This window comes from Arachis hypogaea, chromosome 18 (genome assembly GCF_003086295.3).
Source record: "Arachis hypogaea cultivar Tifrunner chromosome 18, arahy.Tifrunner.gnm2.J5K5, whole genome shotgun sequence".
Lineage (NCBI taxonomy): Eukaryota > Viridiplantae > Streptophyta > Magnoliopsida > Fabales > Fabaceae > Arachis > Arachis hypogaea.
In genome coordinates, this window is record NC_092053.1 from 36,177,278 (window position 1) to 36,203,664 (window position 26,387).

At 32.7% G+C, this 26,387-nt stretch overlaps 1 protein-coding gene and 1 non-coding gene across 3 annotated transcripts; both read left to right on the forward strand.

Moving 5' to 3' along the window:
* Positions 1 to 5,989: 5,989 nt before the first annotated feature.
* On the forward strand, positions 5,990 to 6,097 carry LOC112774405 (small nucleolar RNA R71). Its single transcript, XR_003188897.1, has one exon. It is a non-coding gene; the product is annotated as a small nucleolar RNA R71 (small nucleolar RNA).
* Positions 6,098 to 21,123: 15,026 nt separating this feature from the next.
* LOC112771780 (1-aminocyclopropane-1-carboxylate oxidase homolog 1) lies at positions 21,124 to 25,023 on the forward strand. 2 transcript variants are annotated; one of them, XM_025816597.3, is made up of 3 exons: positions 21,124 to 21,943; positions 22,783 to 23,110; positions 24,566 to 25,023. In XM_025816597.3, exons 1-3 carry the CDS (start codon positions 21,405 to 21,407, stop codon positions 24,815 to 24,817), a joined length of 1,119 nt encoding a protein of 372 aa, XP_025672382.1. In that variant the 5' UTR covers positions 21,124 to 21,404; the 3' UTR covers positions 24,818 to 25,023. The 2 variants fall into 2 exon arrangements, with proteins under 2 accessions (XP_025672382.1, XP_025672383.1); XM_025816598.3 differs by having other exon boundaries at positions 21,190 to 21,943; positions 22,915 to 23,110.
* Positions 25,024 to 26,387: the final 1,364 nt, after the last annotated feature.

Genomic DNA, 26,387 nt, shown 5'->3' on the forward strand with positions numbered 1-26,387 from the left:
TGAGAACTTTCCAGGATCCTGTCTCTTTTGAGGTAATCTCTGCCTAGTCAAGTCATCCAGTTCTTTGGTGAGCAAGGGGGGGTTCATCCTCCCAAGTCTCATTACCAAATAACTTGGCATTTAGCTTCATGATTGCTCCAAGGTACTTAGCAACTTACTCTTCAGTAACATCTTCATCCTCTTCAGAGGAAGAATACTCATCAGAGCTCATGAATGGCAGAAGTAAATTCAATGGAATCTCTTTGGTCTCTGTATGAGCCTCAGATTCCCATGGTTCCTCATTAGGGAACTCCTTGGAGGCCAGTGGACGTCCATTGAGGTCTTCCTCAGTGGAAATCACTGCCTTTTCCTTCTCTCCAAGTTCGGCCGAGTAGGTAATGTTGATGGCCTTGCACTCTCTTTTTGGATTCTCTTCTGTATTGCTTGGGAGAGTACTAGGAGGGAGTTCAGTAATTTTCTTACTCAGCTGATTCACTTGTGCCTCCAAATTTCTAATGGAGAATCTTGTTTCAGTCATGAAACTTTGAGTGGTTTTAATTAGATCAGAGACCGTGGTTGCTAAGTCAGAGTGGCTCTGCTTAGAATTCTCTGTCTGTTGCTGAGAAGATGATAGAAAAGGCTTGCTATTGCTAAACATATTTCTTCCACTATTACTGTTGATGAAGTCTTGTTGAGGCCTCTGTTGGTCCTTCCATGAGAGATTTGGATGATTTTTCGATGAAGGGTTATAGGTGTTTCCATAGGGTTCTCCCATGTAATTCACCTCTTCCATTGCTGGGTTCTCAGGATCATAAGCTTCTTCTTCAGATGAAGCTTCTTTGGTACTGCCTGTTGCTGCTTGTATTCCAGACAGACTCTGAGAAATCATATTGACTTGCTGAGTCAATATTTTGTTTTGAGCCAATATGGCATTCAGAGTGTCAATCTCAAGAACTCCTTTCTTCTGATTTGTCCTATTATTCACAGGATTCCTTTCAGAAGTGTACATGAATTGGTTATTTGTAACCATTTCAATGAGTTCCTGAGCTTCTACAGGCGTCTTCTTCAGATGAAGAGATCCTCCAGCAGAGCTATCCAATGACATCTTGGACAGTTCAGATAGACCATCATAGAAGATACCTATGATGCTCCATTCTGAAAGCATGTCAGAAGGACACCTTCTGATCAATTGCTTGTATCTTTTCCAAGCTTCATAGAGTGATTCACCTTCCTTCTGTCTGAAGGTTTGGACTTCCACTCTAAGCTTACTCAATTTTTGAGGTGGAAAGAACTTTGCCAAGAAGGCATTGACTAGCTTTTCCCAAGAGTTCAGGCTTTCCTTAGGTTGTGAATCCAACCATATCCTAGCTCTGTCTCTTACAGCAAAAGGGAAGAGCATAAGTCTGTAGACCTCAGGGTCAACCCCATTGGTCTTGACAGTGTCACAGATTTGCAAGAATTCAGCTAAGAACTGATGAGGATCTTCTAATGGAAGTCCATGAAACTTGTAATTCTGTTGCATTAGAGAAACTAATTAAGGTTTAAGCTCAAAGTTGTTTGCTCCAATGGCAGGGATAGAGATGCTTCTCCCATAGAAGTCGGGAGTAGGTGCAGTAAAGTCACCAAGCACCTTCCTTGTATTGTTGGCATTGTTGTTGTTTCGGCTGCCATGGCTTCTTCTTGTTTGAAAAACTCTGTTAGGTCCTCTACAGAGAGTTGTACTTTAGCTTCTCTTAGCTTTCTCTTCAAGGTTCTTTCAGGTTCAGGATCAGCCTCAACAAGAATGTCTTTGTCCTTACTCCTGCTCATATAAAAGAGAGAGAAGAAGAATGTATGGAATCCTCTATGTTACAGTATAGAGATTTCTTGAGATGTCAGAGGAAAAGAAGAATAGAAGGAGGAGGTAGAGAGGAGAGAATTCGAACTTATAGAGAGAGGGAGTCCGAATTGCACATTGAGGAAGAGTGCTAGTCCCTTAAATAGAAAAATGTGAGAAGGGGAGGAAGAATTTTCGAAAACAAATTAAAAAGATTTTGAAATAATTAAAAGAAATTTTAAAAAAATGGTTGATGATTTTCGAAAATTGAAATTGAGGTGATAGTTAATTGATTTTGAAAAAGATGCAATTATATTTTTTTATTTTATTTAATTAAAAGTAACCGAATAAAATAAAACGAAATAAACGAAAAATAAAATAAAAGTTTCGAAAATTAAGAGAAAAAGTAAAAAGATAAATAAATAATTGAAATGCTAAAATGGCTAATTAATTAAAAAGATTTGAAAATTTCTGGATATGATTTTTGAAAATTAGAAGAAAATAAAATAAAAGCAAATTGAAAACTAAATTAATTAATTAATTAAAAAGATTTTGGAAAAAGAATGCTTAGTTAATTTCGAAATATGAAAGAGAAAAGTAGTTAGGTGATTTTTTTTTAAAAAGATTTTGAAATTAGAAATCAAAAAGATATGATTGAAAATTATTTTGAAAAAGATGTGATTGAGAAGATATGATTGAAAATCAAATTAAAAAAGAAAGTTTTAAAATTAAAGTTGATTACTTGACTAACAAGAAATTAAAAGATATGATTCTAGAATTTAAAATTTGATCCTTTCTTAATAGGCAAGTAAAAACTTGAAAATTTTGAATTAAATCATTAATTGTAGCAAGGATTTTCAAAAATGAAAAAAATGGAAAGAAATTGATTTTGAAAAGATATGATTGAAAAGATATGATTTGAAAAAATAATTTGATTTTGAAAAATTATGAAAATTTGAAAAAGATTTGAATTAAAAACAAAATCTTCCCTCTTGTGCCATCCTGGCGTTAAACGCCCAGAATGGTATCCATTCTGGCGTTTAACGTCCAAAATACTACCCTTTTGGGCGTTTAACACCCAGCCAGGTACCCTGGCTGGCGTTTAAACGCCAGTTTTCCTTCTTTACTAGGCATTTTGAACGCCCAGCTTTTTCTCTGTAATTCCTCTGCTGCATGTTCTGAATCTTCAATTCTCTATATTATTGACTTGAAAAGACACAATTTTAAAAAATTTTTTGAATTTTTAATGATGAGAAATAATCAAAATGCAACTAATCATGGAAAACTAAGATTAAATCAACAATGCATGCAAGACACCAAACTTAGAAGTTTGTATACTAACGACTATAACAATTTGAAAATGCATATGAGAAACAACAAAAGACACAAAACAAGAGAATTTAAAGATCAGAGCAAGAAAATCATCAAGAATAACTTGAAGATCAATGAAGAACATAATGCATGTAATTTTCGAAAATTAGAAGAATGCAATTGACACCAAACTTAAAATTAGACACTAGACTCAAACAAGAAACATAAAATATTTTTGATTTTAAGATTTTATAAATTTTTTTGTGATTTTTCAAAAATTATTTGGAAAAAAATATAAAGAGATTCAAAATTTTTAATAAGAATTCTAGGAATCATGCAATGTTAGTCTAAAACTCCGGTCCAGGAATTAGACATGGCTTACTAGCCAGCTAAGCTTTCAGTGAAAGCTTCGGTCCAAAACACTAGACATGGCCAATGGCCAGCCAAGCTTTAGCAGATCATTATGTTCAATAGCAAGATTGATAGAAATCAACAAGCCCTTGTGATGATAAGTTGAAACCTTGGTCCAAAAGATTAGACATGGCTTCACAGCCAGCCAGACTTCAACAAATCATCATGAAACTCTAGAATTCATTCTTAAAAGTTCTGAAGAACAAAATAATATAATTTTTTTTTGAAAAATTTTTCGAAAATAAAAAGTAAAAAGCTTAAATATAAAAATAAAATTACCTAATCTGAGCAACAAGATGAACCGTCAGTTGTCCAAACTCGAACAATCCCCGGCAACGGCGCCAAAAACTTGGTGCACGAAATTGTGATCATCAATGGCGCCAACAACTTGGTATGCACAATTGTAATCTCAACTCTTTATCACAACTCCGCACAACTAACCAGCAAGTGCACTGGGTCGTCCAAGTAATACCTTACGTGAGTAAGGGTCGATCCCACGGAGATTGTCGGCTTGAAGCAAGCTATGGTCATCTTGTAAATCTTAGTCAGGCGGATTCAAATGGTTATGGAGTTTAAGATAATTAAAATATAAATAAAACATAAAATAAGATAGAGATACCTATGTAATTCATTGGTGAGAATTTCAGATAAGTGTATGAAGATGCTTTGTTCCTTCTGAACCTCTGTTTTCCTATTGCCTTCTTCCAATTATTCATACTCCTTTCCATGGCAAGCTTATGTTGGGTTTCACCGTTGTCAATGGCTACCTCCCGTCCTCTCAGTGAAAATGGTCCAAATGCGCTGTCACCGCACGGCTAATCAGCTATTGGTTCTCGATCATGTTGGAATAGGATCCATTGATCCTTTTGCGTCTGTCACTATGCCCAACACTCGCGAGTTTGAAACTCGTCACAGTCATCCTTTCTCAGATCCTACTCGGAATACCACAGACAAGGTTTAGACTTTTCGGATCTCAAGAATGCTACCAATTGATTCTAGCCTATACCACGAAGACTCTGATCTCATGGAATGGAAGGCTCGGTTGTCAGGCGAGGCAACCATGCGTCATGAACCAGGAGGCTAAGAGATACGCACTCAAGCTATTGCAAGTAGAAGGAAAGTGGTTGTCAGGCACGCGTTCATAGGTGAGAATGATGATGAGTGTCACGGATCATCACCTTCTTCAGGTTGAAGAACAAGTGTATATCTTAGAGAAGAAATAGGCTTGAGTTGAATAGAAAAACAATAGTACTTTGCATTAATTCATGAAGAACAGCAGAGCTCCACACCTTAGTCTATGGTGTGTAGAAACTCCACCGTTGAAAATACAAAAGTGATAATGGTGTTCATTGGCTTCGGCCCCAGAGGGGGAACCAAAAGAACCAAGACCAGATTAAAATACAATAGTAAAAGGTCCTATTTATAGAGAACTAGTAGCCTAGGGTTACAGAAATGAGTAATTAATGCAAAATATTCTTTCGGGCCCACTTGGTGTGTGCTTGGACTGAGCATTGAAGCTTTCACGTGTAGAGACTTCTCTTGGAGTTAAACGCCAGCTTTTGTTCCAGTTTGGGCGTTTAACTCCAGCTTTTATGCCAGTTCTGGCATTTTGACGCCAGAATTTTTATGCTGACTTGAAACGCCAGTTTGGGCCATCAAATCTCGAACAAAGTATGAACTATTATATATTGCTGGAAAGCCCAGGATGTCTACTTTCCAACGAAATTGAGAGCACGCCAATTGGGCTTCTGTAGCTCCAGAAACTCCACTTCGAGTGCACGGAGGTCAGAATCCAACAGCATCTGCAGTCCTTTTTCAGCCTCTGAATCAGATTTTTGCTCAAGTTCCTCAATATCAGCCAGAAAATACCTAAAATCATAGAAAAATATAGAAACTTATAGTAAAGTCCAGAAATATGATTTTTATTTAAAAACTAATAAAAACATAATAAAAACTAACTAAAATATACTAAAAACATACTAAAAACAATGCCAAAAAGCGTATAAATTATCCGCTCATCACCTTCCATGAGAGATTAGGATGATTCCTCCATGAGAGATTGTAAGTGTTTCCATAGGATTCTCCCATATAATTCACTTCTTCCATTCCAGGATTCTCAGGGTCATAAGCTTCTCCTTCAAAGGAGACTTCTTTAGTACTACCGGATGCATCTTGCAATCCAGTCAGATTCTGAGAAATCATATTGACTTGCTGAGTCAATATTTTATTCTGAGCCAATATGACATTCAAAGTATCAACCTCAAGAACTTCTTTCTTCTGAGTCATCCCATTATTCACAGGATTTCTTTCAGAAGTATACATGAACTGGTTATTTGCAACAATTTCAATGAGTTCCTAGGCATCTGTAGGTGTTTTCTTCAGATGAAGAGATCCACCAGCAGAGTGGTCCAATGATATCTTGGACAATTCAGACAGACCATCATAGAATATACATAAGATGCTCCATTCTGAAAGCATGTCAGAAGGACACCTTCTGATCAATTGCTTGTATCTTTCCCAAGCTTCATAGAGGGATTCACCTTCCTTTTGTCTGAAGGTTTGGACTTCCACTCTAAGCTTACTCAATTTTTGAGGTGGAAAGAATTTGGCCAAGAAAGCATTGACCAACTTTTTCCAAGAGTTCAGGCTTTCTTTAGGTTGTGAGTCCAACCATGTCCTAGCTCTGTCTCTTACAGCAAAGGGGAAAAGCATAAGTCTGTAGACATCAGGATTAGCCCCGTTGGTCTTAACAGTGTCACAGATTTGCAAGAATTTAGCTAAGAACTGATGAGGATCTTCCAATGGAAGTCCATGAAACTTGCAATTCTGCTGTATTAGAGAAACTAATTGAGGCTTAAGCTCAAAGTTGTTTGCTCCAATTGCAGGAATTGAGATGCTTCTTCCATAGAAGTCAGAAGTTGGTGCAGTAAAGTCACCAAGCATCTTCCTTGCATCTCCACCATTGTTATTGGGTTCGGCTGCCATGTTTTCTTCTTTTTCGAAAATTTCTGTAAGGTCCTCTCTAGAGTGTTGTGCTTTAGCTTCTCTTAGCTTCCTCTTCAGAGTCCTTTTAGGTTCAGGATCAACTTCAACAAGAATGTTCTTATCCTTGTTCCTGCTCATATGAAAAAGAAGAGAACAGAAAAGAAGAGGAATTCTCTATGTCACAGTATAGAGATTCCTTTATGTGAGTAGAAGAATAGAAGAATGGAGGCAGGGAGAGAATAAGAAGAATTCAAACACAGAGAGAGGGGGAGGGTTCGAATTATGACTAGAAGAGAAGTGTTAGTAAATAAATAAAATAAATAGAAAGAGATGAGAGAGAGAGAGAGAGAATTCGAATATTAATTATAAGAAAAGAAAAATATTTTTGTTTTTATTTTAATTATTGGCTAGTATTCAAAAAGATTAAAAGAAATAAAATAAAATTACAATTTAATTAAAAAGAATTTTGAAAAAGTGGTTAGTAATTTCAAAAATTAGAAAGAGAAAAGTAGTCAGGTGGTTTTGAAAAAGATAAGAAATAGTAAACTTTTAAAATTAAAACAAAAAGTCAAGTAGTTAATTGAAAAAGATTTGAAAATAAGTTTTGAAAAGATAAGAAGTTAGAAAAAGATTTGAAATTAAGTTTTGAAAGGATATGATTGACATTTATTTTGAAAAAGATTTGAAAAGAAAATTAAAAAGATTTGATTTTTAAAATTAAAGTTAATGACTTGACTAACAAGAAACTAAAAGATATGATTCTAGAATTTAAAGATTGAACCTTTCTTAACAGGAAAGTAACAAATTTGAAATTTTTGAATCAAAATATTAAATGTTAGCAAAGATTTCGAAAATATGAAGTAAAAATAAGAAAAAGATTTTGAAAATAAATTTTAAAATTTTCGAAAATATTAAGAAAGAAATTAAAAAGATTTGATTTTTGAAAAAGATTTGAAAAAATAAAGTTTTTAAATTGAAATTTTGACTTGACTAATAAGAAACAACTAAATTTTAAAAAATTTTTGACCAAGTCAACCCAAAATTTCGAATTTTATGAGTAAAATAAGGGAAAGATATTATTTTTGATTTTTTTGAATTAATTGAGGAAAGAGAAAAACAACAAAATGACACAAGACATAAGAATTTAAGATCAAAACAAATAATGCATGCAAGAATACTTTGAATGTCAAGATGAACACCAAGAACACTTTGAAGATCATGATGAATATTAAGAACATATTTTTGAAAATTTTTAAGAAAAGAAACACATGCAAGACACCAAACTTAGAAATTTTTAATGTTTAGACACTATGAATTCGAAAATGCACAAGAAAAACAAGAAAAGACACAAAACAAGAAAATTTAAAGATGAAACAAGAAAAATCATCAAGAACAACTTGAAGATCAATGAAGAACACAATGCATATATTTTCGACAATTAAAGAAAAATTAAAACATGCAATTGACACCAAACTTAAAATTTGACACAAGACTCAAACAAGAAACACAAAATTTTTGGTTTTTATGGTTTTATTAAATTTTTTTGTATTTTTCGAAAATTATTTTGGAAAAAGAAAATAAAGAAATTCAAAATTTTTAATAAGAATTCCAGGAATCGTGCAATGTTAGTCTAAAGCTTCGGTCCAAAAGAATTAGACATGGCCAAATGGCCAGCCAAGCTTTAGCATAACAATTACATACAACAATCCAATGAATATGATATGTTAAAGCTTCGGTCCAAGAGATTAGACATGGCTTAATAGCCAGCCAAGCTTTAACATACCATCATGAAGCTCGAAGGTGGAATTCATTCTTGAAAATTTTGATAAATTTTTAGAAAACTAAATATATTTTTCTTTTTTCTTTGAATGATTTTTTGAAAATAAAAATAAAAAGGAACTTAAACATAAAATAAAATTACCCAATCTAAGCAACAAGATGAACCGTCAGTTGTTCAAACTCGAACAATCCCCGGCAACGGCGCCAAAAACTTGGTGTGGGAAATCGTGATTCACACTTTTCACAACTCCGCACAACTAACCAGCACGTGCAATGGGTCGTTGATAAATCACTATTTCATGGTTTATCTTGTGCTTAATTGAGTGATTTTTATCAACTCTTTACCCACTTATTCATACTATTTGCATGGTTTTACATTTGCCTTCCTAATTATGTGCTTTGATTGAAAACATGTTTTCTATGGTTTTAAATTACTTATTATTAATCCTCTCTTATTACCATTAGATGCCTTGATATGTGTGTTAAGTGATTTCAGAGATTACAGGGCAGGAATGACTCAGAGGATGGAAAGGAAGCATGCAAAAGTGGAAGGAATACAAGAAGTTGAAGGAACTGCAAAGCTGTCCAGCCTAACCTCTTTGCACTCAAACGGCTATAACTTTAGCTACAAAGATCCAAATGATGCGGTTCCAGTTGCGTTGGAAAGCTAACGTCCGGAGCTTCGATTTGATATATAATATGCCATAGTTGCCCTGACGCTAGGTGACGCGAACGCGTGATCCACACGGACGCATCACAGTGATGAAAAATCAGCGTGGTAGATTTCTCCTCTAGCGATTTCTGGGCTGTTTTCGACCCAGTTTGCGGCCCAGAAAACACAGATTAGAGGCTATAAAGTGGGGGAATGCATCCATTCATGAACAAGCTTTTCATATTCACAATTTTAGGATTTAGATGTAGTTTTTAGAGAGAGAGGTTAGGATTAGGATTTAGGATTTCTCTTAGTTTTAGGAGTGCCTCTCAATCCCAGGTTCAATGTTCTTTTACTTTATATTTAACTCTTACTTTCAGATACTTTAATGCTTATATTAGTTATGTTGCCTATCTGGTTTATGCTACATTCATGTTATGATTTTCTTAATTAATATTATTTGAGGTATTTCAGATTTAAGATTGCTTTGCGTTATTTATATTGATGCTTTTAATTTAATTTAGAATTTTCCCTCTTGGCTTTGGTTGAGTCATTGGAGACACTTGAGTTATCAAACTCATTGTTGATTGAAAATTGGAATTCTTCAAGAATTAATTCGAGTTCCAATAACTCTAACTTTTCTCAAGGAAAGACTAGGATCTGAGGAATAAAAATTAATTCATCCACTTAAATTACCTTTACAGTTAGAGGTTAACAAAGTGGGAGAAAAATCCAATTCTCATCACAATTGATAAGGATAACTAAGATAGGACTTTCAGTTCTTATACCTTGCCAAGAGCTTTGTTATTTATTATTTTAACGACTTGTTATCTTACTTTACTTGCTCTTTCTTTCCAAAACCCCCAATTTACAAAACTCATAACCAATAATAAGAACATACCTCCCTGCAATTTCTTGAGAAGACGACCCGAGGTTTAAATACTCGGTTATCAATTTTAAAGGGGTTTGTTACTTGTGACAACCAAAACTTTTGTAAGAAAGGTTGATTGCTTGGTTTAGTAACTATACTTGCAACGAGAGTTTACTATAACCTCTAAACCATCAATCTTCCAAGTTCTTTCAGTCGTCCAAGTAATACCTTACGTGAGTAAGGGTCGATCCCACGGAGATTGTCGGCTTGAAGCAAGCAATGGTCATCTTGTAAATCTGAGTCAGGTGGATTCAAATGGTTATGACGTTTTGATAATTAAAAGATAAATAAAATAGAAAATAAGATAAAGGTACTTATGTAATTCATTGGTGGGAATTTCAGATAAGCGTTTGGAGATGCTTTGTTGCTTCTGAACCTCTGCTTTCCTATTGTCTTCTTCCAATCATGCGTGCTCCCTTCCATGGCAAGCTGTAGGATCCTCTCGGATGAAAAATACCAGGTACGATCTCTGCACGGGTAATCAACTGTCGGATTTCTCGTCTCGGATGAAAAATACCATGTACAGCTACCGAACGGCTAATCATCTGTCGGTTCTCGCTAGCATCGGAATAGGATCTTTATATCCTTTTGCACACTGTCACTGCACCCAACATTCGCAAGTTTAAAGCTCGTCACAGTCATCCCTTCCCAGATCCTACTCGAAATACCACAAATAAGGTTTAGACTTTCCGGATCTTAAGAATGCTGCCAATGGTTCTAGCCTATACCACGAAGATACTAATCTCATGGACTCGGTCTGTGTATTATATACCCAAGAGAATATACTCTGGCTATCGTCCAATGACTACGTTGAACATCATGTAGACTGCTTGTGGTTGTCAGGCATGCGGATCTTGGCTAAGCGAGTAACGAAGATAGTGGGTGATTGTCATGGGTCACCCCTTTATTTTGACATAACTGAATTAAGTACAAGAGTATATCTTGGAGAAGAAGTAGGCGTGAATTGAAAGAAAAACAATAGTACTTGCATTAATTCATGAAGAACAGCAAAGGTCCACACCTTAATCTATGGGGTGTAGAAACTCCACCGTAGAAAATACATAAGTAAAAAGAGGTCTAGGCATGGCTGTGAGGCCAGCCTCCAAACGTGAACAATAGGGTTTCCAAGTGTCAAAGTCTGTAAAGATGATCAAAAGTCCGAATACAATAGTAAAAAGTGCTATTTATACTAAACTAGTTACTAGGGTTTACAGAAAATAAGTAACTAAGTGCAGGTAGTGCAAAAATCCATTTTCGGGGCCCACTTGGTGTGTGCTTGGGCTGAGCATTGAAGCTTTCATGTGCATAGGCCATTCTTGGAGTTAAACGCCAACTTGGGTGCCAGTTTAGGCGTTTAACTCCAGTTTTGGTGCCAGTTCTGGCGTTTAACGCCAGAAAGTTTTTGTCTAGCGTTTAATGCCAGTTTGGGCCATCAAATCTCAGGCAAAGTATGGACTATTATATATTGTTGAAAAGTGCAGGATGTCTACTTTCCAACGCAATTCAGAGCGCGCCAATTGGGCTTTTGTAGCTCCAGAAAATCCACTTCGAGTGCAGGAGGGTCTGAATCCAACAGCATGTGCAGTCCTTTCTCAGCCTCTGAATCAGATTTTTTATCAGGTCCCTCAGTTTCAACCAGAAAATACCTGAAATCACAGAAAAACACACAAACTCATAGTAAAGTCCAGAAATGTGATTTTTGCATAAAAACTAATAAAAATATAATAAAAAGTAACTAAAACATACTAAAAACTATATAAAAATAATGCCAAAAAGGGTATAAATTATCCGCTCATCAGAGAAGAATTGAAACAGCTTAAAGAGCTATGAGGATCCAAACTAAGTGCTTTCCACTCATTGCTCAATCCTTGGCCATTCACCCCTATTATAGAGGAGTGAAGCTTCCAGGGATTGAAATCTTGCATCAGCACCTTATTTGTCTTCTTCTCCAAAAATCAGAATCAACAGCGGTGTTCAGAGGAGAGAGAGGGCAGAAGCAGTGACATGTAACCATACCTTTCTCTTTCATCCTTTTTTATCTTGCTTCTTGAATATGAGTTGTGCATCCTTACTTTGGCCCCAAGTTTGTTTCTTGACCATTGATAAGCAGCAAAGCACCATTGACTTTACTTTCTTCATTTTTCTAGAATGGTGCTTGTGACATAGAGGATTTCTTCAACGTTCCTTGGTGAAGCACAAATAGAAAAACAATCTTTTTGTTATTTTCTTTTCTGATGGGATCCTCCCTTTTGCTATAGCCCCTTTTACCTTCTCTTCTTTCTTGAATTTAGAAACTAGCTTTTTGTTCTTCTTTTTGTCCTAGCTCCAGAACTTTTCCATTCTTTCTTTTTGTTTCAGAGTGATGTGATGTGAAAGAGAGAAAAGAGAGAGAAGAGAGAGTTTTGGTTTTAGTGGTATAGAGTGTTCAAATAAAATGAATTCAAATGAAACGAAATTCAAGTTTAGGAGAGTAAGTTTTGGTTATAGACCACCATATGGGCTTAGGTTTGATCACAGGACACTTTCTTTCTTTCCTTATGATTTCTTTTCTGATAAAAAACATTTGTGAAAGCTTTTGTTCAAGGTGAACCAATACTTGGGCTTTATGACCTTGTTTGTGTGTGTGGGCCGGATGCTATATGGCTTGTGTCATTTCTTCTTGGGCCAGTTTTATTTAAATTAATTCCTGCACACTAAATACAACCAATTACACAAATAATTTGACAATAACCCAATAATATTTTGTCATAATCTTAATCATAGTTTAGTCTCTAAACTCAATAGCTTGAAAACTCTTTCTCACTACTTTTTGATTTAACTAGGAATAACGTTTCAAAGAGTGTGCGACACTTTATGATTTTCGATTGCTCTAATTTGAATAAGTGACATAAAATTTGGATTATAAAACTTTTGGAAATCATTCTTTCTTCTAAGTTTCAATTGTTTGGGACTAGTTTAAATAAGTGACATATAATTCAACCTAAGGACTCTTCTTGAATCTTATTTGAAATAAAATCAGAATTGCGCTTCACCTCTTTTCTTAAATAATTGACTAGGGAATTTGCAATTAATTAGGTTAAAGAGAAATTGAATTGGAAAAAAAATGGAATTTGATTATTTATGATTTGTCGTGATTGATCTCTGCATGCCTCAAATAAATGAACATAAGGATTATTTTCCTAGAGAATGAACATCTCTGAAAACTTAACATCCTCACCATCATTATCTTCACATTCACTGTTTGCTTTTTATTGCTCTCTGATCACTCGTTTACTTTAATTCCTCACTCTTCTATTTATTTGATTTGTCTAATTAGAATAGTCAATTAATCATTGTTTCTTAGTCCTTTAATACTTGTGGGAACGATGACTCACTCACCGTGATATTACTTGATATGATTCGGTGCACTTGCCGAGTTGTGGTTTTTAAAAATTTCGTCGAATTTTTTCATTCATCGCTAATTACTGTTGAAATATTTCTACTGGAAATTTTTACTGTTGGATTTTTTTTCAAGTAAATTCGACGGTAATATATTATTAATTAATAATTGAGTAGGATATTGATATTGTTCTATATTCTTCTTATCAACTATCTGTTCATACGACAAAATTATATATGTTAAACATGAGAAAAATTAGTCAAACTTAAATAAATAGATCATTTCATAGTTTGATGGCCTCTTAATAAAAACAACAATATTGTTTTTTCTTACAACTGGATACAAGTCTGTGTTAAATTCTTAATACAGTATAGCCTTGCCTAAGAAAACTTGAATAAAAAAAATTATTCTTTGAGATACCTCTTTTTTGCAAAAACCTCAGTTTAGGAACCTTTTTGGTTTGTGCTAAGTAGCAAATGAATTCAATCTAGCTTTCTAGTGTCTATATTTTCTAACTACATAACATTATTTAGTGGTAGTACAATAAAAAATAATGAAATTACCAATTTCATATATGTTACACATGACTTCGTAATGAAATATATTCATGAAATACATTCTAAGATTTGGATTGACAACTAACAAATTTAGAAAAATACTTAAACATGAACTACTTCAAATGATAGCATAGGCATCACTAGTCCTAAGCTGAAGCTAAATAGAAAGAACAATAACAAAAAAGCACCACCTAAGTTTTAAAAAACTAAAAGAATACTAATAACTAATGGTATTTCTAAGTCTTCCTGATATGATCATGATCATTTTCAAAGTGAAAATTCAATTATACAAAGAAACTAACCACACCAACCTCAATCCTAGTTAAAATTCTCAAAACCTCAAACTAAATTGTGATAAACCCTTAACAATACATCAACAATGTTTTTAATGCAAACTCAAGTAATAAACCCTTAACAATACAGAAACAATCACTTTCATTCTTCATAATATCAGAACAATAAATAGAAATTATAATAATAAACACAAAATAATCAAAATAAAATTCAAAATTAGAATTATAAACAAAATTTCAAATACAAAATCATCAAAATGGAATTAAAAAAATCCCCATTGTTGTTGCATTTTGTTTGTGATGTTATTGTATGACTTTGGCATTTTTATATATTGTTAGTTCATTTCGTTTGTGATGTTATTGTATGACTTTGTGATCCAGACATTCTAACTAAAATAGTTAACAACAACAAACATATTATTTTCTCATCGCCCACTTTACATCTTTGTATAATTTTTTGCACATCTTTGCAACTCTGTTAAAAGCGGATGGAGTAAATCGATTAACGCTCCGACGTGGAGGATCAAGTCTAAGGTTGTAGCCTTTTTCTTTTTCGCTTGTGGTTGTACCTATCAAAATACAACATATTCAATGACCAACTAATCAAACAAAATAGACTATCAGGTAGTATTCTATCAAAATGATCATTCCAAGAAATTACTTTACCTACACTAAGTGCTGGATCATCGCGACGGTCTTCATCATTTTGACCGCCTGGCTCATCATCATCATCGTCATCATCATCTTCATCCTCATTCTCATCCTCATCCGGATGGTCTACCAGGTAGTCATCAGCCTCATCGTCAACTGCCTTATTGCTCTCCTAAATTAGACCCATCGGAATACACCATGGGTTCCCGTTCTGTATGATCTCTCCCATGGCATCATCACTCCTACTCGAGTCGTCAAATAGTCTACCTCTGAAATTTTCAGAGGAAGTGTGAGGTCAAGGTCTCGAATCCAAGGACCTTTTACTTGAAGCAATACCACTCAGGTGCGCCCTCAAGTTAGTAAAAATGTCTCCGTAATTACCTGAATGTGAGTGACTTGGCACTGGAACCATGAAAGTAGCTGGCTAAACAAACCTTGATCCCCTGATTCAAACTGTGGGACGCTCCAATATTGTAGATGTAATGGGACTGATGGTGTAAACTAATCCGGAGAATGCGTGTCAGGAATATATAGTGTAAAATATTCAGGCTCTTGTTGTGCTTGTGTCTGTGAATGTGGTGGTGCTGGTGGTGGTGGTTGCTCTTGTTGATTCTCCTGATTATGCACTAAATTTCTCTCCTGATTTACTTGAAATACGAGGTCTGATAAATGCAAGTGGACACTATATGTACCTCGATACCAATGCATGTAAATTTTCAAAGGATGATGTGAAGGCACTAGGGGCTCAGCAAGAACATGACTTACCGATTCGTCCATTACATCACCCAAAAAGAGTGGGTTCTGGACCAATCTTGATTCTTGGGTCCTGTCAGTGCTTTGCCATATTTTTCACCTAGATCCAACTCTTGATGAGAAATGCCCTAGGTCAAACCAATTTTTCTCTTCAATTTATCGGATGCATGCCACTCAATGCATTTGAAAGGTATCAGCGGCACCATGGCACTCCATATAATCGAATGTTAGCGGATGTCAACAGGAATCACGTCTGGCTCAATGCGACCGATTGCATAAGCCTCCCAAATAAACTAGACACATTGAAAGTAAAAAAGGATTACACACCAAATAATAATATGGATAAACAAAAACAGATACTTATTTATTACAACATACTTGTCCTTCTTGCAGATCATCCAACAACCTCCTAAGGTGAGCAAGAGAATGAAATCTGTAAGGCCAATCAGTAAGCTCCTAGTTACGCCACTTGACATCAGACAATTTGTTAATTAACTTTTATTGATCAAATTTAAAATACAATGTGCTGCACTTTTTCAAAGCAAATAGTAATTAATTTTACCTGTTTACAATTAGAAAGAGTCGAGGACTTCCAGGAATCAACGCAAGAAATAGTAGACGGATCCAAGCCCAGGTAAGCAAAAGTGTCAGTGGACCATCGATCTCTTTGCAGCCAACACGAGATACTCTACACAATACTTTATACAGGTGTGCCAGGCATGCTGATCCCCAACTAAATTGTATGATCCCAGTGAAGTCACGAAACAAAGCAGAAAATTCCAGTGCACCACTGTCCCAGACTTGTCTCCAAATAGAATGGTCCCAAATAATAACAATATATGGCACTTGACGTACCTCTGAATGTGAATATCATCAGTCAACACTAAACGATCTTTCAGTCTTTAAAATCACATCAATTTTATGAAACTTCCTCTACAATCTGGCTTTCTAGGTGCAACACCAAACTGGTGTAAGCATTCGGCCTCTAAGGCCTTATAATTACTAAAGGTCGGTCTTGTAATTGGAAGACCATTTGTTGGAAGACCAAGAATTATTGCCACGTCCTCTAATGTCACAGCACACTCACTAACTGAAAATAGAATGTGTGAGTCTCAGGGCGCCATTTCTCAATCAGCGCATTAGCCAATGCTGACTAACATTGAATTACTCTAATCTAAAAAATGTGATAAAATTAGTCTACCGTAAATGTCCCTCCACACTTTGATTGTACGGATCCGGCGGCATTAAGTGGTTACATATCAACATCCGTGAACTCTACAAAACGTAGCCATATATCACATTAAACAAAAATAACTATATTTAATTAACAAATTAAATTAACAATATCTCATTTTCATTATCACATAACTAGTAAAATATAATCTTATTAACAAATATATTATTGACAACTTGAAATATGCTAAATCTATTTTACAAAATATCCATATTTATATTTATTAGCTTCTAATAATAATTAATAAACCTTAAATGAATCTAAAATATAAATCTAATTATTATTAGATACATTAAAACTATATTTTCTAATGTCTAAAACCTATTCATTTTATAATAATAATAATTCTTATTCATTATTTTCTATTTATATAACCAGAATAATTTTAAAAAATATTAACACGCACGCACGCGCACGCACACATTATTATTTAAATTTCACTAAATTTATTCACAATAGATCACAATTTAAAAAAACACCATTGTTAACCCAATATTAAAAATAAAAATGTGCACAACCACAAGTCGTTAATCTTTAATTAAATATCTAAATAATATATTCATAACAATAATAATTAATTCAATATATATATATATATATATATATATATATATATAATCTTAATAATTATTAATATAATATTTCTACTCATCTCTAACATTATCATTATTATTTTTATTAAATCAAAATATTTGATAATAAAAACTTACACAATTAAGATGATGAAGATATTAACAATGTGAAATTTTAGACGTTTAATTTCTTATATTTTTTGTCTCCTTGACATTGTTCAAATTTTGATTGTGGCAATTTTTTCTTCCTCTACTGAATTTATGCAGCAACAATAGAAGAAGAGAAGAAAAAAATGGGATTGAGAGTGGTCTGGAAAATGAGGCACGAGTGAGAGTGAAAGAAATAATTGAGGGAGTGTGTTATGGAAATACAAGCAGAGAGAGTCAACAATCTGAGAATGGAAAATGCTGCATAGAGGATGTGTGGCTTACAGTACGAAAATCGGATTTATAATCATTAGATTTTATTAAGTAAGAATAAAAAATCTTATAAAAAAAGAGTATTGATAGACTTTATAAATATATAATATATTAGTGCATACATAAATAAATATATCTTAATACATAATATTTTAAAAATGACAATTATATTTTCTTCCTTTAAAATAAATAAACATAAAGTATATAAATACATACAACAATATTTTTTATTTATTAATATTAGTTATTAAATTATTATGCATTATTATTTTTAATTATAAAATATAAAATAAGTAATTTAATTATTTTATATTACTTGAAAATATTTAGATTATTTGTTAAAAAAATAAAAAATATCGTAGTAGTTAATTTTGTTAAAAATATATTATTATATAAAATTATTTTATCCAAATATTTATAAACATATATTTTATTTCAAATATGATATATAATACATCAAAATGTTGATTTTTTTATTTTTTATATTTTAAACAAATATTTTTGAATTTCTTTACTTAAACTCTTAAAAAATAGAAATAAAAATTAAACATTACTTTTACTTTTTTAAATATAGATAAAAAATTATCTCTACAAAAAGCAAAATCTATGGAATAATATAAATTAAATGCACTGTTAAAAAAAAACGAAAAGTTTATCTTTGAAAATTTTGAAAAATATACTCCACTACTCATTACTCTTTATTTGTGATTCTGGTTAAATGCAATTTTATTTAAAATATAGAAATTTAGGTAATTATAAATTTATTTATTAATTAAATTAAATTTTGATATTTTGACAATGCAAAATAATTTTATATGTGCATTTAATTATATAACACTATATGATCAAAATAAATATCTTTTATATTAATCACGTGAATGGTCATCCAAAATAATAAATATAATTAAACGATTATATAAAATATTAATTAAATTTTTAATATATTAAAATTAAATTCTATTAATTATTAAAAGTATAAGTGTATAACAGATAATTCAATGATAAACAGTAGTATGTAGAATATGGGAGTTTAAAATTTTGTAATAATAAATAAAGTATCTAATATTATATATATTATATATATTAAGTAAATTTAAAATTAAGTTTTATGTAATTAAAAGACTAATAAAAACTTATTTATATTGATAGTTTATAGTATCACTTTTGAGTTTTTTAATTATATTAATATTTGTAGTTTATCCTTATGATCATGGTTCTGAAAATCGAACCGGACCGGCCGGTTCAACCAAAATAATCGGGAACCGGTCATCTAGCCGGTCTGGGTAAAGTCAGAAATCGTCTAACAAAAAATCGGTAAAAAAATCGGTCGAACCGGCGGTTAACCAGTAAACCAGGAGAACCGTCCGGTTTTTAGCGATTTTTTGGTTTAGTTACTCCTTCCAAAACGGTGCCGTTTTGAGCCCTTTAGAAAAAAAAAAAAAAAAACACCTAAATAGCTACCCGATGCCCAGTCCCCCTAGTCCCTAGTCCCACTCATCTCTTCTCTCTGAAAATTCAAAGAAAGACAAAGAAAAGAACCCTAGCGGCGTAGCCCCCCAGCCTGGAACCCGTAGCCACCGCAACCTCCACAGCCACCACAACCTCCACAGCCACTGCATCCCTGCAGCCCTGCAGCCACCACAGCCCCGCAGGCCCCACAGCCACCGCATCTCCTCTCTTCTGTTCGAGCTCTTTCTCTGTATTCGCCGGTGTCGCCGTCTCTTCTGTCGCCGCCGTCACTCCCCTTCCTCTTTGCCGCCGGTAAGCTCTACCCTTCCTCTTGTTCATAATTTTCTGTGGAGTTTGTTGATTTTGTTGTGGAGTTTGTTGATTTTAGTTTTACCGTGAAGTTTACTGAGTTAATTTGTTCATAATTTTGCTGTGAAGTTTCCTGATTTTATTGTGGAGTTTGCTGATTTTAGTTTTATGGTGGAGTTTGTTGATTATTTTGCTGATTTTAGTTTTTTTTTTGTTGTACATTGAAGATGGAGCAATCACAAAGAGTTAATTATATGAATTAATTAGTCTGTATTCTTGATTTGAATTCTGAATTATATGAATTAATCATTCTAAAAGTTGGATTTTGGATTTTGTATATAATTTGTAATTTGGATTTCAGAATTTTGGATTCGGATAAGCTTCTTTAGCCATGACAAATTTCTTACCCAATTCAATCAATCATGGCATTGTGGAATATGATTGTACATGCTCACACATGTTCTGTCTCAAAGAGATTGTTTTCTAGAATGGTCACATTATATGATCATCATCATTTGCCAGAAAAGATGATTGAGGTATATTTTTATTGTACTATTAATCTTACTATACCTTGATGCAAGTTGTTCAGCAATTATAAGGTTAATTCTTCTATGCTTTGACATGGAGCTATCATGTTTGTAAGTTAGATATTTTGCAGACATGGAGGAGTTGCAGGTAAAACCTGATGAAGATACGGTCAGACGAGTGGCAAATGCCTTTAGAAAACTTGGCCAAGAAGAAAAGAGTAAATTGGTTACAAAACGATATGGGCTCAAGTGGAAATATATTCACTTTATTGGTGAACGGGTTAATGTTAGAACAGAAGCTTGGGAAGAAGAAGGTCCATCTAGAAGTTGAAATTGGTGTATTCCAAATTGTCAATGAAGACACCAGTACACCACCACATTCTATTACCTGGGATCTGCTGTTGTTGCCGATTATATTGTTACATTCCTAATGCTGCTGTATTAGAGGTTCACTAGTTTGGTTTCTTAACATGTTTAGAGCTTAGCAGCTAACCAATCAGGGGAGGAAAAAATTATTAGTGCTTCTGGTTTCATTGTAGAAAAAAAATTATATTATGCATTAAGAACAAATTGTATCCACCATGATTATCTCTCTAATTTTTGGTTCATTGTTATGAGTTTTTATAATTGTGCAGTTGTAATTTTGTCCGTGTTTAACTAGTATACATTAGTCAACCAAACCTTATTAATAAATTTTTTAAGAAAATTACTAATATCAAATTTTGAGGTATAATACTTTTTAGTCTCATGTTGAAGTATAACTCTAAAATTATTTTTATATTAAAATTTTTTGACTTAGAAATTATTGAATTTAAATATTTAAAATTATATATTAAATTTTTAATAATTTTATTTAATATTTAATTAAACTGATTGAACTCCGGTTGAATTCGGTCGAACCATTGAACCAATGAACCAGTTGTCTCATCGGTTCATTGACCACTTCGGTTTTCGCAACCTTGCTTATGATGCATCCATGATCCAACACAATAATTTAGTCGGTATAGTGATGTGACATTGGAGGTCTGCCAAAAAAGGCCACCAAAAAAGAAAAAGAAAAAAAAAAACGAGCCACCACCAATAATTGAAAACTTGTCAGCTATCTTAATGAGTTTATGCATTATATTATGGAAAAGAGAAAATGACCGATAATAAAATGTTATTTTCACAAGCGTATTTTCAAAGTCATCTCTTATATAATATTGAGAGACGAGATAAGTTATTATATACCAATGCAAATTACACCTCGTGGTTTAATGTTATTAGATTAATATTTTCATGATTATTTTCTATAACCTTATCTAGCAGGATATATAACATGTTGAACATTATAGGCCATTAAGAAGACGCCAAAAAAAAAAAAAAAACACAAAAAAATTATAGGTGATTAACGAAGATGGAGAGTGAAGAAGCAGAAGGCACAATAGTGAAGATGATCAATAATTGTGATGATAGGATGAGTGAACTGAAGGCATTTGATGACACAAAAGGCGGTGTTAAGGCTCTTGTTGATGGAGGTGTTACAAAGATTCCAACTATGTTTTATCATCCACTTGATAAATTCCCAGATTCCTCCAACACAGAGCACAGCCTGATTCCTGTCATAGATCTTGAAGGTGTTGCCAAAGATCCAATCACACGCCAACAAGTTATTTCAAGAATAAGGGAAGCATCTGAGACATGGGGTTTCTTCCAAGTGGTAAATCATGGCATCCCTGGGAGTGTTCTTGAGGAGATGAAAGAGGGGATTAAAAGGTTCTTTGAACAAGATGTTGAGGTTAAGAAAGAGGTTTATAGCCGTGATAATACGAAGCCATTTTTTTATAATAGTAATTTTGATCTTTATACTTCATCAGCACTCAATTGGAGAGATTCTTTTGGATGCCAAATAGTTCCTCTGATTGGCAAACCTCAAGACTTGCCAGAAGTATGCAGGTATATTTATGTTCATATTCTTTCATTTATATGCATACTGTTTCAAATTTTTTACCCTTGAGATCTTGGTATGTTTAATTAGGATGTGTTTGGAACTAAAAATAAAGTTATACACACAGCAATAGAATCCAATACAAACATATATATGTTCAGAGAGAGTATACGGAGGTGGAGACATTTATTTGTGTTTTCGGATATTGAATTGATATATTTTGTGTTTTTGTACTACAACAAAAATTATTTTGTTCGACAAATTTCCAGTGACAATAATATAATAATATAATGATAACTGTATGTCTTATTTAATTTATGTTTTTGTGACAATTATATATTTACAGTTATTACTATATGTTATAATGACAATTATATATTTTTTGCGGATACTAAAAAAGTTGTCGCTAAAATTTTTAGCGACAAAGTTTAAGACGGCTAATATCTTAGCAGCTATTTTTATTGCCACTAAAAACAAAATAAATAACCACTAAAAATAATTTTTGATAGTTTTATTGATAGAAAGAAGATAAAAATATTAGTAAAGGACACAATTTTTTTAATTTTTTATTATTTATATTAATTTTTTATAATTATATTTTTTATTATTATATTTTTTTTTTAAAATATAATAAAAATAAATTAAACTTTCATAATTTATTTTTTATATTTATTTTATTATTAAACAAAATATAAAAATATTAATTTTTTTTATTTTTTGTGTCTTATTTTTAATGTTCTATTTTATTATGTTCTGCATAGTTAGTTAGACAAAGAAATTAAATAAGGACATTAATTTAAATCCTATATCTATTTCCTTACTTATTGATCATGTCATTTTTTTGTAGGGATATACTTTTAGAGTATGGGAATAATGTTATGAAATTAGGAATCACACTCTTTGAATTACTTTCAGAATCTCTAAATCTGCATTCAAATTATCTAAGAGACATGAAATTGGGTTGTACTGATCAAATTAGTTGTGCCGGCCATTACTACCCCCCTTGCCCGGAGCCAGAACTCACTATGGGAACCACCAAACATTCTGATGGCGCTTTTCTTACTGTGCTTCTCCAAGACCATATTGGTGGCCTCCAAATTCTTCATAACGACAAATGGATTGATGTACACCCTGTGCCTGAAACTTTAGTGGTTAATATTGGTGATCTTCTCCAGGTAAGTTCTTTATTGTTCTTTTTGCATATGGTATTTTAGGTAGCGTTTGGTGGAGAGACAGAGACGAAAAGACTGAGACTGAGTAAGAGACAGTGATTGAAATAAATCTCAGTATTCTGTTTGATGCAGAATGGGAGACAGGAATTGAAACAAGAATGAAACTTTAATTTAATTTGCACAAATGGTGAAATTGGAATTAATTAATTGAAATGAAAGTATTTTCGGTATAAAATGTTATTAAAGTTTCAGTTTCCATCTCTAAAAATTTCAGTCTCTTGTGTCCCTACTTTTTGAAGGTACTGAAATACTGAAATTTTAGAGACAGAGACAGAAATTTTAGTATCAGTCTCTGAACTAACAAACACAATACTGAGTCTCAATCTTTCAGTCTCTGTCTCAGTACCTCAAAACAAACACTACCTTATAGCGTAAAATGCATTATACCAACACAAATATTCGATACGATATTTAGCATATCTTTGAGTCGTTGTTAAACTAATAAAATAAAAAATAACTAAATAATACGTATCAAACAAGTACCTTTTTTTTGTCAAATACTAAGATGTTTTGAACGAGAAAGTACAAAGATCGACTTTCAAATAATTAATATTAGTCAACTTTTTTTTTTTTGTAAAATTATTTCTTTTAATTTTTATTTTTAGAAAATTTAGAATTTTAGATTGAAATTTGGAATATAAAATTTAAAATTTAAAATTTAAAATTTTGACCGATGTTGATCGAAAAAAGTTAACTCTCAATATGAACTCGTTTCAAAAACATAAATATCATACTCTATTTAATGTGTTCATGCTTCATATTTATGTAACAGTTGTTGTGGATGTTGTTTACATCTGTTGCCTGTTACCTACATATGTATGGTAGAAAAAAGGCATTAACATTGTTATTAAGACATAGTACTAAATTAAGAATGTCTACTGCGTTTGTATGTGCTTTTCGTGCTTTATATTTACTATTAGGAGTTAACTACTAAATTGATTCTCAAAAACTTTAGGGACTGAAAAAATGACACCTCAAAGAAGTTATTGATAAAAAAAATTCTTAAATTCTTATTTACAAAAATTCTGACAAAGATAATCAAATGCATCTATTCTGTTAGTCACTTCAAGATTTTTCATTAATAAAAACGATAGTAGTTGACATTTGATAACTTTTTATCAAATTTTAAAATTATTTAGGGATCTTTTTATCAATAAGGTCTTTTGGATACTATTTTGGCAATACCTAAATCTTTTAAATACGGATTTGGTAGTTAACTCTTATTGTTAATCTTATATTTATCAATAAACAAATTTTTTCCGTGATTCCAGTTCTAAGTTCAAACATATGTTGTTACTTTATATCAATAAAAAGCTCAAAATGCATGAAAAGATTTGCATAATTTGGTACTGCACAAGTACTTAAGCTAATTTGTTTTTTTTTTTTTTTCAATTGTAGCTACTAACGAATGACAGATTTAAAAGTGTTCAACATAGAGTGTTGGCAAATAGAAATGATTCAAGAGTATCTATTGCATCTTTTTTTGGCTATAACAGTCTCGCTCCATTAACAAAGCTCGTCAGTCCGATAAAAGAATTATTATCTGAAGACAATCCTCCGAAATTTAAAGAAACCACAGTTGCAGAGTATGCAGCCTACTTTAAAGCCAAAGGCCTTGGAAACAATCCTCTTCAAGACTTTAGAATTTAAGTTGAGAATTTCGGAATAGAGGTGCCTTGGTTTGGTTAGCACTTAGCAATATAATTGAAACTGAATAATATATATATGTTGGAAGTATTGATTACATTTAAAAAACAAAAGGTTGTATAAATATGAATCCTAGTTCTTGGACTACAGATTTATGGGCATCTCACAACCACATCTATTCTATTAGAGGTATAGTTTTTAGTTAAAAATTTTCTTGGTTATTATATAAAATAATAATCACTATATATTTGTCTGATAAATTACTACATAAGCATAATAGAGTCTGATTTTATTGCTCATCATCTCAATAAAAAACGTTTAGATATATTATAACTATTCTTATATATTCAAAAGATGCTAAGCAAAAGTTTAGATATTTTCCAATGGTCTATGGTTTTCATCGACTGAAATTTCATTTTATCCAGCTATGGTTTCTTCTTTTTTTTTTTTAATATCTGCGTATTTAAAAAGGTCGCACCATTTTTTATCGGCAGTCTACAACACCAAAAATCCCAAAAAAATTGAGAGGAAGAACAATTACAAAACCAACAAGAATTTGAGAAATAAGACACAATCAATTTGTAATAATTTAACCAACTCACGTTATAGTTAGGACATCCATAAAATGATCTCTCTAAATTGGAATCCGTCCCAGACTACTGAAGAATAGGATGCAGCCCACAACCGCACCAATGCGGAACCTTCTCACCTCTGTCACGGTGTGCGTTCTTCACCCAGCCACCATACAAACGAGCTCTGCTAGAACTACCTGAGCCTTGGCTGCTGCTCCTCAATATCCTTCTCAACTTTTGGAGATACTACTATAATTTGGGGAAATTGGGGCTGCGCTAGGTTTTATGTTCAAATTGTAAGGGGTTAAATTGATGCCTTAAAAAAGTTGGCCACGTTATCTAACCGTTACAGTGCCAGGTGTCATTTAAAATTGCCTGGTCAGTTTTTCGGTGATGAAAAACGACGGAAGGGCCAAATTGAGACACGGGTCAAAATTTCAGGGTACAATTTAAGTCAATTGAAAGTTTGAGGGCTAAATTACGTCGAGGGTCAAATTTCAGCGGCCATTTTGAGTATTAACTCATGTAAAACAAGAGAAAACAGAAACAAAGTATTGACTCGGCTAAAGGTATGAACACACCAGATGACTTTTTTGCAAAATTGATGAAGGGAATTGGAGGAATGAATTCAGTTATTACTGTAAAGAACATGCTGGTCTTATCCCTTTATGAATTGAATGGCCATTTAATAATTGAATGATTTTTTCTAGTGATTCATATCTAAACAATGACAATCAATTTGGGTTAATTTAGTGATTAATTTATTAGTCTATTTTAGTAAGTGTTAGAAATTCAAAACTTATCATTTTGTGCATTTAGCAATTTATTAACCAGTAACAAATTCTTAAATGAAGTTTAGATCCGCAACAAATTAATCTTTAATTTATCATGTTGATAATACCATAAAAAAACTGTTACTTGAGTTAGTATATCAGTTAACCATACATGTAATGTAGTTAGTTTAACAGCTATCTGTACATAACTGATGTGTAAAATCTTCT

Coding starts and splice junctions, on each gene's coding strand:
- LOC112771780 (XM_025816597.3), top strand. CDS start 21,405: ATGGAGAGTGAAGAAGCAGAAGGCACAATAGTGAAGATGATCAATAAT. Junction 21,944..22,782: donor GACTTGCCAGAAGTATGCAG/GTATATTTATGT, acceptor ATTTTTTTGTAG/GGATATACTTTTAGAGTATG. Junction 23,111..24,565: donor ATATTGGTGATCTTCTCCAG/GTAAGTTCTTTA, acceptor TTTCAATTGTAG/CTACTAACGAATGACAGATT.